Source organism: Nannospalax galili, unplaced genomic scaffold, assembly GCF_000622305.1.
Source record: "Nannospalax galili isolate Female #2095 unplaced genomic scaffold, S.galili_v1.0 scaffold414, whole genome shotgun sequence".
Taxonomy (NCBI): Eukaryota; Metazoa; Chordata; class Mammalia; order Rodentia; family Spalacidae; genus Nannospalax; species Nannospalax galili.
The window spans coordinates 258,569-273,996 of NW_008334506.1; the positions used below are offsets into that span (position 1 = coordinate 258,569).

The 15,428-nt window shown below is 42.8% G+C and overlaps 1 protein-coding gene across 1 annotated transcript in view; it reads left to right on the forward strand.

Moving 5' to 3' along the window:
• Shroom2 (shroom family member 2) overlaps positions 1-15,428 on the forward strand; it is a 154,838-nt gene that overhangs the window by 80,328 nt on the left and 59,082 nt on the right. Inside the window, exon 3 of the mRNA XM_008829359.2 lies at positions 12,081-12,212. Within this exon, the coding sequence (XP_008827581.1) occupies positions 12,081-12,212 (132 nt within the window). The remainder of the gene's footprint in view (positions 1-12,080; positions 12,213-15,428) is intronic.

Sequence of the window (15,428 nt, forward strand, 5' to 3'; positions counted from 1 at the left end):
CTACATAATGAGACACTGTCTCACAAAACAAGGGACTGGAGACAAGGTTCAATGGTTTTGAGTGCTTACTGATCTTCCAGGGGATCTGATGCCCTCTCTGGCCTCCTTGATCAGTGGTGCACTTACATACATTGAGGAAAAACACTCACATAAAATAAAAATAAATTTAAAATCTTTTGAAAAATTAATGAAGCTGGGCGTGATGACACATGCCTTTAATCCCAGCACTCAGGAGGGAGAAGCAGGTGGATATCTGAGATTGAGGCCAGCCTGGTCTACATAGAGAGTTTCAGGTCAACTGCGACTACAAGGAGACCCTATCTCAACCCCTCCCCCCAAAACTCCAAACCAAAAAACAAATCCAAAATGAATAAATAACTCAGGTCTTTCTGGCTTTGAGATTGCTCATGTTCAGGTGGGGCAGCTGTTGTCATGACTGGGCAAAAGGTACAGAAGGCGCCAGGTAGCTGGCCTCCGCTATGGAAAATGGCTGTATTACTTGTCTTGTGGTAGATTTGCTTGCCTTAAATAATATCCAAGGTAGCTTGTTTATAGCTGTAGTGAAATGACAAACAACAATAAAACCCACATAAATGAAAAATAGGATATAGATCTTTCTTGAACTGTATCTCTGGTTTCACTTTCCAGATGTAACACTGTTGTACACGTACTATTATTATCATCATTGTTTTCAGTGCAGTGCGTGGAATCCAGGGCCTCCTGAATGCTAGGCAAGTACTCTACCCCTGATCTAACTCCCAGTCCTTTGGATTCTTTAAATTAAAGGATACAGAGGATATTCTGTGGCTTGGTGCTTTTTCAAAGAAAAGGGCTGTCCATTCACAGTGAGCTGATGTGTGATGGAATAGATGGAAATTTCCTCTCAGTCACTTAGCATTTATGAAAGCATGCAGTGACCCTACCTGTGAGGTATTATTTAATAGTTCTCCAAGATGAAAAGCATTGAAAACGGTGTAGGTTATTTAATTATGTTTTGTTTGTTTTTCCTTTTTGAGACAAAGTCTCAGGTATCCCAGGTTGGCCTCAAACTCAATATGTATTCAAGTATGACCTTGAACTCCTAGTCCTCCAGCCTCCATCTTGCAACTTCTTGGATTACAAGTATGTGTCACCAGGCCTGGCTGTGAAGTGTTATTTAATTAATATAGCATTTGACTATTCACATTCAGTGAGCCTGTATCCATAGTCCCCTCCTCTTCTTTCAGACAGAGCCTTGAATTTTAGTCCAAGTTATCCTTGAACTTGAAATTCTCCTGCCTCCGCTTCCCAAATGCTGCAGTTACAGGTGTGCACCTCCACAAACAGCAGCCATTATTTGTATTCAACAGACTGGGTGGTAAACGTATTAAACTTCATTTTTTTCTTTGATTTTATAATGAAGTTCCATCTTTTTTCATGGTCTAGGCTCAACATTTCTTTGGCATGTGGCGATTAACATCACTGTCCTGGGTTATCTTCCCCACATGTTATGTATGTGGTGTGTATCTCTGTTTCTCATTCCTTTTTCTCAGAGAACCTTCTAAAGTCTCAACATTTTACTTGAAGATGCTGAGCAGAAGCACAGACTCCAAGAAGGGACTTTTTTTTTTTTTTTGAACAGGCAAGGGAGAGCCAGAATCTACCTTATGTCTGTATGAAGGTGTTTTTTGCTTTGCAAAGAATTAGGAGACTTTGCACAATTGCCAAGGACCAACTAAGTAACAAAATTTCCCTCTTTTCCCACCCTGGGCTTTCCAGAATCATCCTGCTCAGCTGTGTGTTTTGTGGGGTTTATACCTTGGGGCCTTTGCATACCCCTCCACAGACCATGGGCCCACCCACTGGCACTTTTGCAGTCACTGAGACCCCCCCAAGGGTATTTTCAGTATGTTTCCACCTGGCCCTTTATAGCAGGGCATTTCCAACTTCTGCCCCTTATTTCTGACTCCCCCAAGACATCAAGAACACTTCCTCTCTCCTCAGTGTAGGCTAACAGCGCTCAGGTTTCCCCTATCACAGTTTCCAGGCAAGGAGCTGTGCTTGGCCCTTGTTGTAGGGACCCAGAATGCTGACCAGCTGGGCCTCCAGCCAGCATTTTTTGCTTGCTGAATGCACTGTGCAGGCTGACCAGACACAGATTGTGTGGGGGGAGTTGGTGAAGCTTCACTTTCTTTTACAAGGTTATTAAAAAACGTATACTAATGATAAAAAAAATTTTTTTGAGAAGGAAAGGATTCTGCCCTTTTTTGTGAATAATGAATCGTTCATTGAAGTAGCTATTCAAATAATCAACGAAATGAAATGGAAGCCAGGTCTGGTGGTACTTTCTTGTAATCACAGCACTCAGGGAGATTGAGGCAGGAGGATCATAAGTTTGAGGCCAGCCTGGGCTACACAGTGAAAGCCTATTTTAAAACAAAACAAAATGATAGAAAAAAGGAAAACAAACAAAAATCCCCCAAAGAAGCAGAATATTTAATATATAGACTTGTTTTTGTATTAGTGATCAGAACATTTTCCAAAAATAAAAATACCCAAAGACTACCTAGCATATGAAATTATTTTTTAAAATTAAGTTTAAATTCATTTTTTCGGTACAAGATTTGTAGGAAAGATTTCAGAAAGACTGCATTTGTTTGAAAGAGTTACTAGAATGTCAATCAGGGAAATCTTCACTGCTCTTTGCATGGCCTAGGAGACAGTATACAATCTTCCTGTTCTCAGAGGATCCAGTACCAGGTCATTGTCTCTCCCACCATGGCATACACTAAAGCATATCTGTGTCCTGCTGCTGGTGTCTGCATTTCTATGGACCAGGTGGCTTAAAGCCCCCCAGTGTGTATTTTGTGTGGGAGAATATGAGAGTCTTCTTAAAGGTACGATTTTAAGTCTCCTGCTCCTATTGCTTCTATGTGGGCTGCAAGGTGGTGGGGTCTAGACAAAGGGATGATGAAAGTGGACAGGGGCCTGTGCATCAGACAGTGCTCCAGGTCCAAGTGGGTGGAACCTGAGGCAGAGGGAAGATGACAGTGGGTGGCCAATAGGTGGCGCCAGAGAGAGTTCCAGTTCCAAGATTGTGACAGCCGAGTTTGCAGGTGCTTCTCTCCTCTCAGCACAAATGCAGCTGTTTCTGGACATCAGAAGTGCTAATCAGCCAGATAATTGCTCAATTCCAAAATGTTTTCATGGTGCTCCAGGGGATTTTTGAAAACAAAACACACATTTTAGAAAAATTGTACTGTCCCCACTAGCCATGGCTAGTATAACTTACTGTACCATGTGTCTTTGTTTATTAAAAAAAATAAAAATAGCCTGAGCTGGACATAATGACACACGCCATTAATCCTAGCACTCAGGAGGCAGAGGCAGGCAGATCTGTGTAAGATTGAGGCCAGTGTGATCTAGATAGTGAGTTCCAGCCTTTTATAAAGGAGCTTTTGTGTGATTTTACATTTCTTCATGGTCTTACTGAACATTTGCTATTATCCTTGCACAGGTCTCAAAAACGTGAGCCAGGTGAAATGCATTTTCTAAAACTGTTAGCAGTCTCCAGCTTCCTGGGACTCCTTTCTGCCAGCCTTGAAGGACTCTACCACACACTCGTTCCCATGGGTGCCTTGGGGAACCCTCTGTCACATAATTAGCTATGGTTCTGACATTTGGTTCCCGCTGATGAGTATCTTTTTTTTAAGACTTATAAAGACAGAGTCTTGCTATGAAGACTAGGCTAGCCTCAAATTTAAGAGAATTCTTTTGCCTCCAATACCTGAGGACTGGGATTACAGGTGTGAGTCACCATACCACATTTTGAGTCTTTGTTGCTATATATAAGACTTATCAGCTCTGTTGTTAATCTTAAGAGCTATTTATAATAGTTACATTCGTGGTTGCACATTTGAATGTCTTGAGTTTCTTGGCCAACATACCTGTTCTGTGGAAATGCAGCTAGGGAGTTGTGCTGGAGTCCTTTTAAATTCTGCCTGATGGGCTAGACAGCTGGGAGATAGAGTACTGTTGATCCAAGGTGGCATGGGGAGGATGGAGAGTCAGCCTTTCTTTTTCTTTACTTTCCAATGTAAATAGGTTTATAGAAAGGTATACTACAAAGATCAAGAAAAGAAAGAGTTCATTTGGGTGTGCTCCAGTGCTGGCTATGGTGTGAGTTCTTTCTGTGACATTCTTTTAGCAGTTTTCTTGATGCTAGAGGACCATGGGACATGGGTAGTGTGTGTGTGTGTGTCTGTGTGTGTGTGTGTGTCTGTGTGTGTGTGTGTCTGTGTGTGTGTCTGTGTGTGTGACAGGGACAGAATAGAGGGCAGTAGAAGCAGGTTCATTTCTCTGGCCAGGGGAGAGATAAGGGAGCAGAGCGGATGGGAGACGAGAGCTCTGCAGCTTTCATCCTGTGTCTGCTGCTGCTACTGCTGCAGATATGCCTTTGATGTCTTGTATCAGATTCAGCTGCCCAGGGAATTTGGGAGTCTGTATCTTTCCTCAATTCTCTTTATGTATAAAGAGAGGAACTCCTTTACTCTTGTCCCATAGGACTAGATCTTATCAGGCATGATGTTCCCATCCGCAGTAGGGCATTGTCTGCAGCACTGCCTGGGAAATAATGTCCTGTCCTAGAAATCTCCCACGGTGCCATTAAGTGGTCATCTTTTCTTTCTTTCTATATTGTTTTGTTTTTCATTTTTGAAATTAAAAAGAAACATTTTTTTGAGACAGGATCATTCCAGGTAGCCTCAGCTTGCTTGGAACTTGCTATGTAGCCCAAGCTGGTATAAATTCTAGAGTCTTCTGCCTCAGCCTACTAAGTGTTGGGGTTTCAGACCTGTACCCTCAGGCCTGGCTTTTTTTCATAGAGTAGATACAGAGAGTTGTCATTGAGAGTGCTCTAACATGTCTTTTTAACATTCATTTAACTTGCAAGAGATACACCAGCATAACAGTCAAGTAGTTAATATAAATCTAGTAGGTCCTGCCATCTGGAACATTCTCAGCTGAGTGGGCTGATAATACATGGGCCACAGACACTCTAACTGAGGAAGAAAGAGCGTGACCTGAGGGCAGAGCCATGGAGCTGTCTGTCCTTCAAAGGCTGAGCCAGGCGTGAGATGCCAATCTACAAATAAGTCAGCCGTACCAGTTTCCCTGAGCTGGGACACAGAGCTGCGAATCCTGAAGAGAATGACAGAGGGGAGGCAAGGAGAAAAAGAGTGTTTGTGATTGACTTTTTCTAGGAAAGCAAATATCTGCTTATCTCAGATAGGAGACTAACAACAGACTAAAAACGCCATTCTACTTAGTTTTAGCTTAGTGAACCAGTGAGTTTATTGGGGCTACTTACAGAGCATGGGTGACTGAGGGGCAGCTATATCACTGAGAAGCCCACCCCAGCATGGGTGATAACTCACAAAACTACGTTGCTGGATCTCCCTGGACAGCTGGAAGCCAGCTGAACAAGGAGTCTCCTCTCCCTAACAATTGTTTACTGTGTTTCTAACTTTGAAAGGAGCCTGGTGAATCTTAGAACTTTCTGAGCTTACCGAACCTGGCAATTTCATGCTTCCCAGCCTTGTGAACTTTTCTCTTTCTTCCTAAAGAGAATGTTTCAATTCAGTGGCCGTAACCATACAACAGACCAGAAAGGGGATCCTGGGCCAGAGCAAAGACACCTGACCCACCAAACACTGAGGTCCTAACTCTGGGCCAGGACTTTGCTGGGTCTGAGAATTTCTTTGTGCACAAGTCAGCAAATGATACTGCTGGACCAGGAGCACCCCTGATGATAAGCCAGGCAGAGTCAGAGGACCTGGGAGTATGGAAGGTGAGGGCAGCTGATAGTTGGGAGGAGTGGGGAGATAGAGAAAAACACTCAAGCGGGCTGGTCAGAGCTATGTAGCAGGGAGGTTTAACTAGTAGGCAGTAGAGACTAACTACAAGAGGGAGAAGTCTGAGGTGAGATAGAGGCTCTACTCTGTGTAAAGGTGCTTCTGAATTTGTATGAAGAATTAGAGAAGTATTTGTACTCGCCAGGGACTAGCTAAATTCTCCTCTCTCTCACCCTGGATCTTTTGGAAGCATGGTGCTCACCTGCGCCTTTTGTGGGGGCAAGGGGAGGGGGAACGGGGATTGCACACTCCTTCCCAGACCATAGGGTCTCCCATTGGTGCTGTTGCAGTCATTGAGGCCGCTAGAATATTTCTAGCACATTTCTACCCCGACCTTTTAAAGTTCTGCCTCTTATGTCTTAGGCTCTCCAAGACACCAAGAACTCTTCCTCCACTCTCGGTATAATTGCCCCTGGCCTGCTACATCACAATTTTCAGATTTTCAGGTAGAGAGAGATGTGCTGGGCTGTGTTTCTGCAGGCTTTCAGAAGGCTGAGTAGCTTGGTCTTCTGCCTGCACTTAACACTTGTTGAACAACTATGGCAGGATGACCAGACACAAGCTGTATTTTGGGAGATAGTGCAGCTTCACTTTCTTCTAAAAGGTTATAAAAATAACCCAACACAAATGTGATTGATTGATTGATTGATTTTTGAGGAGAGGGAAGGGATTCTGTACTTCTTGGTGATTAATAAAAAGTTCATTACAAGAGTTATGTTAATAATTAACAAAATGAAACAGAAGCTGTACCTTGTGATGAACAGTCACAATTTTGAGGCTGGTCTGGCCTGCATAGCAAGTTTCAGGTCAGCCCAGACTACACCACATTGAGACAGTCTGAAAACAACAAAACAGACCAAAAAAAAAAAGGGGGGGGGGGGGGGGGGGAAAAGAGAAGGAAAAGAAACAATTTTTTATATCTATACCAGCTTTTATACTGGTGATCAGAACCCTATCCTCTTAAAAGAAAAAATATCCACGTACTAGGCTAGGGAGCTGATTCAGTGGGGAAGACTCTTGCCATGCAAGCATGAGGACCTGAGTTCGGGGCCCTCAAACCTATGTAAAGCCAGATGCAGTACTACTTGTCTGTTACCCTAGTGCTCCTATGGCAAAATGGGAGCTGAGAGCTGCAGAACCCCCGGAAGCTAGCAGGCCTACTGGCTTGGTATGCACAGAGACAAGCAACAAAGGACCTGGTCTCAAATGTGGTGAAAAGTGAGGGCTGATACCAAGCTGGCCCTCTGATCGCCACACATGTCCTGTAGCAAATGTGCCCACACTCACATGGAAGTGTATGTGCGCATGTATACACACACACACACACACACACACACACACACACACACACTTCTAAAAAATAAGTAGGTAGGGCTATAAAATTATTTTTTAAATATCAAAGTACATTTTGGTGTACATTTGTGGCAAAAGATTTCAGGAAAAGTTCTTAGAATATCAACAGTGAAATCCTTACTGCTCGTTTGGCCTAGCACCTGGTACAAGCTTGGTGCTATCGGAGGCCCTGCTTCATGTTATTTGTATTTTCCACTGTGGCATGCACTGGACTATGGCTTTTATGTGAAATAAATTCCAGATGCTCCAGAAAACCAGCAGGCCATAAATATTCCCTTTGTCACCCAGTTGGCCCCAGATTTTAGAAAAAGTTACAAAAACTAAGTGGTTTGAAGACATAAATAGGTCACAGTTATTAGAAATTACCAAGTTAACCAGGACAATGATAACGACCTAGAGGAGGAGACTGGAGGCAACAACAACAGCAAAAGACTAAAAAGAAACACTGGTTAGAGGATGTACATTTAGGCCTGTTTTAGGGTATCGGGTCTGGGTAACTGGGACTGTTTCCCAACAGTCACAATAGTAAGGGCTTTCCCATCCCCAGTTTTGCAGAGCAGTTCCCCTGGGGGGCGGCAGGAAATAAAGTCAAAGCCCAGTTGTAGCAATCAGGGAATTTCTGTCAGTCTTATCTTTAAAGGGTTGGAGGTACGAGTGACAGCCAATTTTCCTGTTTCTTTTGTAGTTTCCTTTAACTGAGTGTGATGGATCCATGAGGAGATCCCGGCCACTTAGCTATAGGCTATGCCCCCATGCCCATATTACTGCAGGCCACTGGCTTAAAGTTGACCTAACTAACTGTGTATGTTGTGTTGGAGGAAATACTAGAGTCTTTTTAAAAGTAGATTTCAATTTTCCTGCTCTTACAACCTGGAAATGGGTAGAACCCGGGCAAAGGGATGCTGAGTGTGGGTGGGCCACTAGATGGTGCCAGAGAACACTCCATCTCCCCAGGGTTGTGACCTATAGCTCAGCCTTGGTACTTTCTTTCTTTTTTTAAAAAAATATTTTATTTATTATTTTTATTTTATGTGTATGAGTATTATGCCTGCATGTAGGTAAGTGCATCCATGTCATACAGTGCCCGTGGAGGACAGAAGAAGCTGTCACGGACAGTTGTTAGCTGCCGTGTGGGTGCTGGGACTCGAACCCGGGTCTTCTGCAAGAACAGTCACTATTCTTAACCGCTGAGCTATCTCTCCAGCCCCAGTACTTCTCTTTCTTATAAATAAAAATCCAGCAGTTTCTCAGCAACTGAAATGCTAACTCGCCTGATGGGCCTCATTCCCAAATGTGTTCATGGTATGTCAGGAAATTCAGAGGGTGTGAAACAAATCACACGCATTAGGATACTTTCACTGCCCTTGCAGCCTTGGATATTTGAGTTACTGCATATAGGAATATGACTCTTTTGTGTGTATGTCTTTATTTATTAACTTTAAAAAATGGAGCCCCAGTGAGCATGGAAATCTTATCTATTGAAATCCCCAGTATTCTTGAAATCTTAGGTTGTATGCTGTAGGAATGTAACCCTTTTTACAGTTTGTCAAGTACTTTACTTATAAGAGCCCCAGTGAGTATCTTTTTTTGTCTTTTTGAGACAGGGTCTCCCTGTAGCCCCAGCTGACCTGGAACTCACTATGTAGACCAGGCTGGCCTTGAACTCACAGAGATCTGCCTGCCTCTGCCTCCCAAGTGCTGGGATTAAAGGTGTGCGCCATCATGCCTGGCTTCCCAATGAATGTCTTAACTGCTGATTATATCTGGAAATCAATATGATCATTTCTGTCTTGTCCTTTATGTATTTGTTATTGTTCTTCATGCACATACATGTGTATGTATTTGATGTGCGGATGTGCTCATACCATAGCACACATGTGGAGGCCAGTGGACAACCCCATGAAGTCAGTGTTCTTCTTCCATATTTACATGAGTTCTGGAAATTAAACTCAGATCTCCAGGCTTGCATGTCAAGGGCCCCTTTCCTGTTGACCCATATTGCCAGACCCTATGTATTATCCTTTTAAAAAGAGCTTCTGGGTTTTGCAGAATGGGCTCGAAGAGCCTGGTCTGTTATCCCTACACAGTTCTAGTCTTGGAGGCTCTTCCTAAGCTGCCTTGTACACTCACATCCTCATGGGTGCCATGGAGAGCCCTCTTCCATATTGTCAGGCTGTGGTTCTTAAATACTAATTCTATCCAGTGATTCTTACATGGAGGCGGCTTGCTTCAGAGAAAACATTCTAGGACAGCCAGGAAAAAGCTACAAGGGTTTCTATGACATCCTCAAATTTCCCTAGAATGTCATTTCCTCCCATTCTGTTACTTTTTTTTTTTGAAATGAGGTCTTACGCAGTAAACTCAGGAATGCTGGGAACTTATTATATAGCCCAGGCTGGGCTCAGACTTACAGCAATCCTTTTGTATCGGCTTCCTGAGTGCTGGGATTACAGGTGTGAGCTACCATACCTGGTCTCTTAAGTGAGTTCACAGTGAAGGGGAGGGGACAGAAATCCAACTGATGGGAGGCTAGCAAAGATGTTACAGCCATTTTTAATCTATTACACATTTTGTAAAAACAAATTTGTTGCCAACGGGAATTCTGTGAGATATCACTCTCTGTCATGTTAGCTAGTCTCTCAGACATTCTAGTGCCTGGGTGCAGGAAGCTCATTTTGTTTACTCAGCCATCTTTCCCTTCCCTCTGCCCCCACATTCAGACAGCCCAGTTTATTTCCCTCACCAGTTAACCACAAAGGTGTAAGAAGTCGTGGATATTATAGCACAGAAAAAGCCAACTGAAAACAAAGTGCACGTGGCTAGAGGCTTTCTTACAAAGATTTTGAGAAATTCCTTGAGGTACATACCCTGTTTTGTGATTCCTTAACTTCTGTGATGGGATGAATTTGTTCATTTTATGTGTTTTCTAGTTGTTGCAAAATTATCATAAAGATAGCATATTTTATGTTCTGTTACTTGAGTCCTTTGCCTCATTAAAATGATATGTCATTAAAAGGTTTGTCTACTAATGCTTTTCGGTTTTATTTTAGGAAATATTCTTTATTGTATAATATTCTTTAATGTTTTTGCCTGTGGGAGAAAATGTCTAATTTCTGTTACTTAGATAATGATATTTGGTGGAGTTCTTTCTCCATTCTTGACTGGTTCATAAACTGTTTCTGGTGAGGTCATTTCTGTGCTAAATTGGAGCAATGGGAAGTAAAGGTGACTTTGGGGGTGAAGGCACATTGGGTGGGTCTTCATGCTTGCAGTATTCCCTGTTGTTTATGGAGTACTACGGATCCATCCTAAGGTCTCATGCATACTAGGCAAGCACTCCACCACTGAGCTGTATCCTCGGTGCTCTTTTTATTTTTATTTTGAGGCAGGATCTCACTAAGTTATCCAGGCTGACCTAGCACCCATTCTTGCCTTATACTTGTGATCTTCTTCCCCAACCTCGCAAGTAGCTGAGATTGTATGGGTTGCACTGGCACACCTGACTTCACGTGGAGCTTTAGGTTTGGGAATCTTGGGATTCCCAAATAGGGAATAGGTGCATGTCGGCCAGTGTGACCAAAACACTCCGAAACCCAATGATGGTGAGGATAGTAGATGGCAGCCAGGGAAGGCTCGTGCCGTGCTGTGAAGCCCTGGCTCCAGTAGACTTCATCTTTGTATGTAGAGTGTCATGATTACATAACAGGGACCCTGAATTGACCTCACTGTATATGCTATAAGTCAGAGGAAGACATGTATACTAGAAGTACTTAACTATATAAGATAGCTATATGGATGAAATCAAAAGACATCCATGTAGTCCAAGCTGTGTATGCTCCAGCTAACTAGAGGACTTCCTGACTTTCTTTACTTTTACTGTGTTCTGTAAGGGGGCTTAGGGTCCTGTGCAAAGTTGTTCTGAAAAAGAGAATCTGTTTTTGTTTATATTGTGAAGGGCAGAGGGAGGGAGATGGAGAGAGACAGAGGGTGAAGTTTATTTAGAATGTTTTACTAAAAAAATAGATATCAAACAATAACAGAATAAACCCAAATGCTATAGCTCACTTGGCAGAGTGTTTGCTTATGCATGAAAGTCTGGGTTTAGTCAGCAGCACCTTAATAAATCAGGTGTCATGGTGTACACCTATAATCCTAGTACTTGGGAAGTGGAGGCAGAAAGATCAGATGTTCAAGATCATCCTCTGCTATATAATCAGATAAGGCCAACATTGGGATACAGGAGACCGCCATCTTTAAAACACACACACACACACACACACACACACACACACACACACACACACACACACCTCCAAGCAAACCAACAAACAAAACATAAAAAACTGAAGAACTAGGGATGTAGCTGAACTGGTAGTATGCTTTGCTGCCCAGCATGTACAAAACCCTGGGTTCCATACCCAGCACCACATAAAACTGGTCATGGTGGGCACTCAGGGTAGAAGCAGGAAGATCAGAAATTCATGGTGCACCTGGAGTACATAAGATATTGTCTAAAAAAGAATGTGTTTTATTTATTTTTACATTTATGAAATCTCAAACAATTATCAGATTCCTTTATGGAAGAATAAATTTAAAAGACTAAGGGCTACTTCATACTCTGGAGCCTGTTTTTCCTGTTTTGAATTATGGCAATTTGCCCCTGAAAATAAGTTTGAAAGAATGCACATGCATAGATTGGGTAGGAAGCAGCTGCAGGCCATGCTGTGTGTTGGGGCTAAGCAGCTCTCACTAGTTTGCATTGTTGGGTTCCTGCTACTGTCCTGACAGGAAGGCTTCCAGTGTATGAAGTCTCTCAGTGTCTACATTCTTTTCTAGGAAGAGTGATCCCAGCTGGAGACCTCACTCCTGGCATGCCACCAAATTCTTCGACGGCCACCCTGAGCCAACGGCCTCTCAGTTCCCCTGTGCCGGCAGCTGTCCTTCCTGGCACAGCAGGCACCATGCCAGGTAAGAGCTCTTTCCCCGAGACCAGACACCATGTTTGATCACGTAACCTAAGCTTTCTGTGGAAATTCAGGAATTCTCATGAGCATCTTGACTCCAGAATGGTTTGAGTGTCTTTGTTGGGACAAGGCCACCCACCAGTGCTTGATTAGGGTTAGAATGAGGCTTTCACCAAGCAGGAAAGCATCTGACAATGGCAAACAAAATCAAATGGCAAGATGAAGGCAGAGTGTTTTCTCCTGTGGGTGTTTTAAGAGGAAAGCCTCAAATGTTTATTATTCTTATGGACACTGTCATGTGGGGCATCAGGTAATTGGTGGTTCTGAACCTGGCAGGATGGATTTGCATGGCACTGCTGTGAGCTCAGCTACCACCTTCTTTCCAAGGGTGTTTCCATGGATTTGCAAACAGGAGATACATACGGAAGAGAAGTGTATTTCATAAAAACTCCATGGGCTTCTGCTGTGTCTACACCCACTCCACAGCACTCTGTGGATACTAGTGACGAATATGCAGCCTGATGGAAGGAGAATAGTAACCATGGTTGCCAGGGTTTGGCCTTGAATTGTGTTTTTCTATATGCATTTTTTTTGTGTGTGTAGGGGTGTGCATCAGTGGGTATGCATGTGTGGCTGTGTGCATTTTTTGTGTGCATATGTATCTCTGTCTTTGTGTGTATACGCTGTATGTGTGTTCATGCATTCCAGTATGTGTATATGAGTGTATAAGTGTAACTTTGCACATATGTTCTTGCTTGTATGCATGCTTGTATATGTTTGAAAATGAGGTAAATATCTTTTATCTTTTGGGTGTTTTAGTTTGGTTTTGTTTTGGTTTATTTTGTTTTTAGAAGCAGGGTCTCATGTAGGTCAGACTTGTCTCAAACTCACTGTGTAGCCCAGGACTACTACAGGAGTAGGTTGGATTCCATCTTTCTATCTCTAACTGCTAAGTGCTGGGATTACAGGCATGTAGTATCTATCACATCATAGCCAGGCTTTGTATTTGTTTCTTTACAAATTTATTTTTTATTAGTTCTGTTAGTTTGCATGCAAAATACTGGTTTTCTTTATGACATTTTCATACATGTATATCATTGTACGTTGCTCAAAGTTACTGCACTCATTTCCCTCTTTTTTCTATCCCACGGGTCCCCTTCCTCCTCCCTACAATCAGTCCCTCTTCTGTGTCTATGTCATGTGTGTGTGTGTGTGTGTGTGTGCGTGCGTGTGTAAATCTAGATTCTACATATGAAAGAAAAGATGTAATACTCCCACCCCAATCTCCAGTCCTTTTCCTTCTCCTTTTTCTTTGTTTTTGAGATAGGATGTCACTATGTAGCTTGGCTGGCCTGTTAACTGCTACATAGCCCAGGCTGCCCTTCAACTAGTGGCAGTCTTACTGTCTCAGCTGCACAATAGCTGTAATTATAGGTCTGCACCACCATGCCAAGTCCCCTCAATTGGAGACTGAACCTGAGACCTCTTGCATGCTAGGCAAGTGCTTTACGAATGCTGTGTGCCCAACCTAGCAACCCCCTACTTCATGCAACCACCTCGGAACCATTGGTGCTAGTAGTAAATGCTGCTCTGATGCAAGGTTGCAGAGTATAGTACTTATGTGGTGTGAAGGAAGTGCTTCTCAAATATGGCATTACTTACTATTCAAGGCAAAGAGACTGGATGGTACTTAGAGCTCAGGGTCATTTTGAAAAGCCACAAATTGTCCACGTAGTAAAATGAAGTGACAAATGGGCCTTTGTTGCCTTACTGCAGTGACTTGAATGTAATAGGATCTCCACTTACCTGCTTAGCCAGTCTCTTCATTACAGAAACATCCAGACTGCCCCTGTCAATGTGGAAGCTGTGCTTAGTGTTGTTTATATCTCTGTGGACTTCGGTCTCTAGTGATAGATAATGGTCAGGAACTTGCTTGGGTTGTGAGGGACCTGGCCTGTCCTTATGGGAAGTGGTGTAAAGTCCAAGCAGTCCTTTGCCTCCCTCAGATGATTCAGCCAGCATGTTCTCCTGTATTTACCCTAATTGCACTTTTCTTTCTCATGTTCATTCTCCCCAAACATAACAGTCAGTTTTGTTTTGTTTTTTCCTTGCAGTGCGAGTAGTCCAGGTTTAAGAAAATCAGTTGGCATCCTGGATAAGTAGTTTTACCAGTAAAAGCCTCAGTCGCATATGTGCAGTGACTATTTTAAAGAATAGTTAATTTCTTAGTTATTACTTATTCTGTCTTAGCCACAGTCCTGACTAAGAATGTGTGGTTTGGGTGTTCGTGGATAGCCCCAGTGAGTCCAAAAGATGTAATCCATCACCTGAGCAGCAGCACATGACCTGACTGGTAAAGCCTGCTGCTGCTTGTCTCAGTCAGATACCCAGATGAGAATTTAGAGATGAACTATTTGTAACTTAATATTTGGGTTTGGAAAAGAAATGCTATCTCCGAAGTTTCTTTCTTTTTTTTATCCTCTGTGTCATCCTCTTATTTTTTTAAACAGAATATCACATAACCCTAGCTGGCCTCGAGCTCTGTATGTAAGCAAGGATGACCATGAATTTCTAAGTGCTGTGATTAGAGGTGTGCCATCACCATATCCAGTTTTATTCAGTGTTTGCTCAAGCCCAGGGCATTGCTCATACTGGGCAAAGTATTTTTCAAACTGAGATATGTCTGAAATTCTCTGAAATTTCTCTTGTAACTTAAAAATTGTTTCCATTTGATTGCTGCCTCCATGTTGATAATCCACAGTAAGAATTATTGCATACACTGGGACAGGGTCCACAAACTAGTTCCATAAAAGTCTAGGTGGTCACTGTTTTCAACCTTGTGGAGCACACAGGCTCCTCGAGTCACTCAAGGAAGGAACTCTGCTATTATAGCACAGAAAGAGTTACAATATGTGGAGAGATGGTCAGTCTGTTCCAGCAAAACTTTATGAAATTTGAATTTCTGTGTAATTATCAGAAGTAGAATGGGAAAATTCTTACTCCTTTGAATTCTTTTCCCTTGGCCATTTTAAAAGGTGCGATCCATTCTTAGCTCATGATTTTTCATTTTCCAGTCCCTGCTCTGAACCTCTGACTGACAAGAGCATGTGAATTTAGGCACTGCCTCCATAGTATAGGCATTAGATTGAGGAAATGGGTGGCATTGAAAGAGTTCTCAAGAAGGCACTCAGTAGGCAAACAGCCTTTTCAGCCTTCCCTG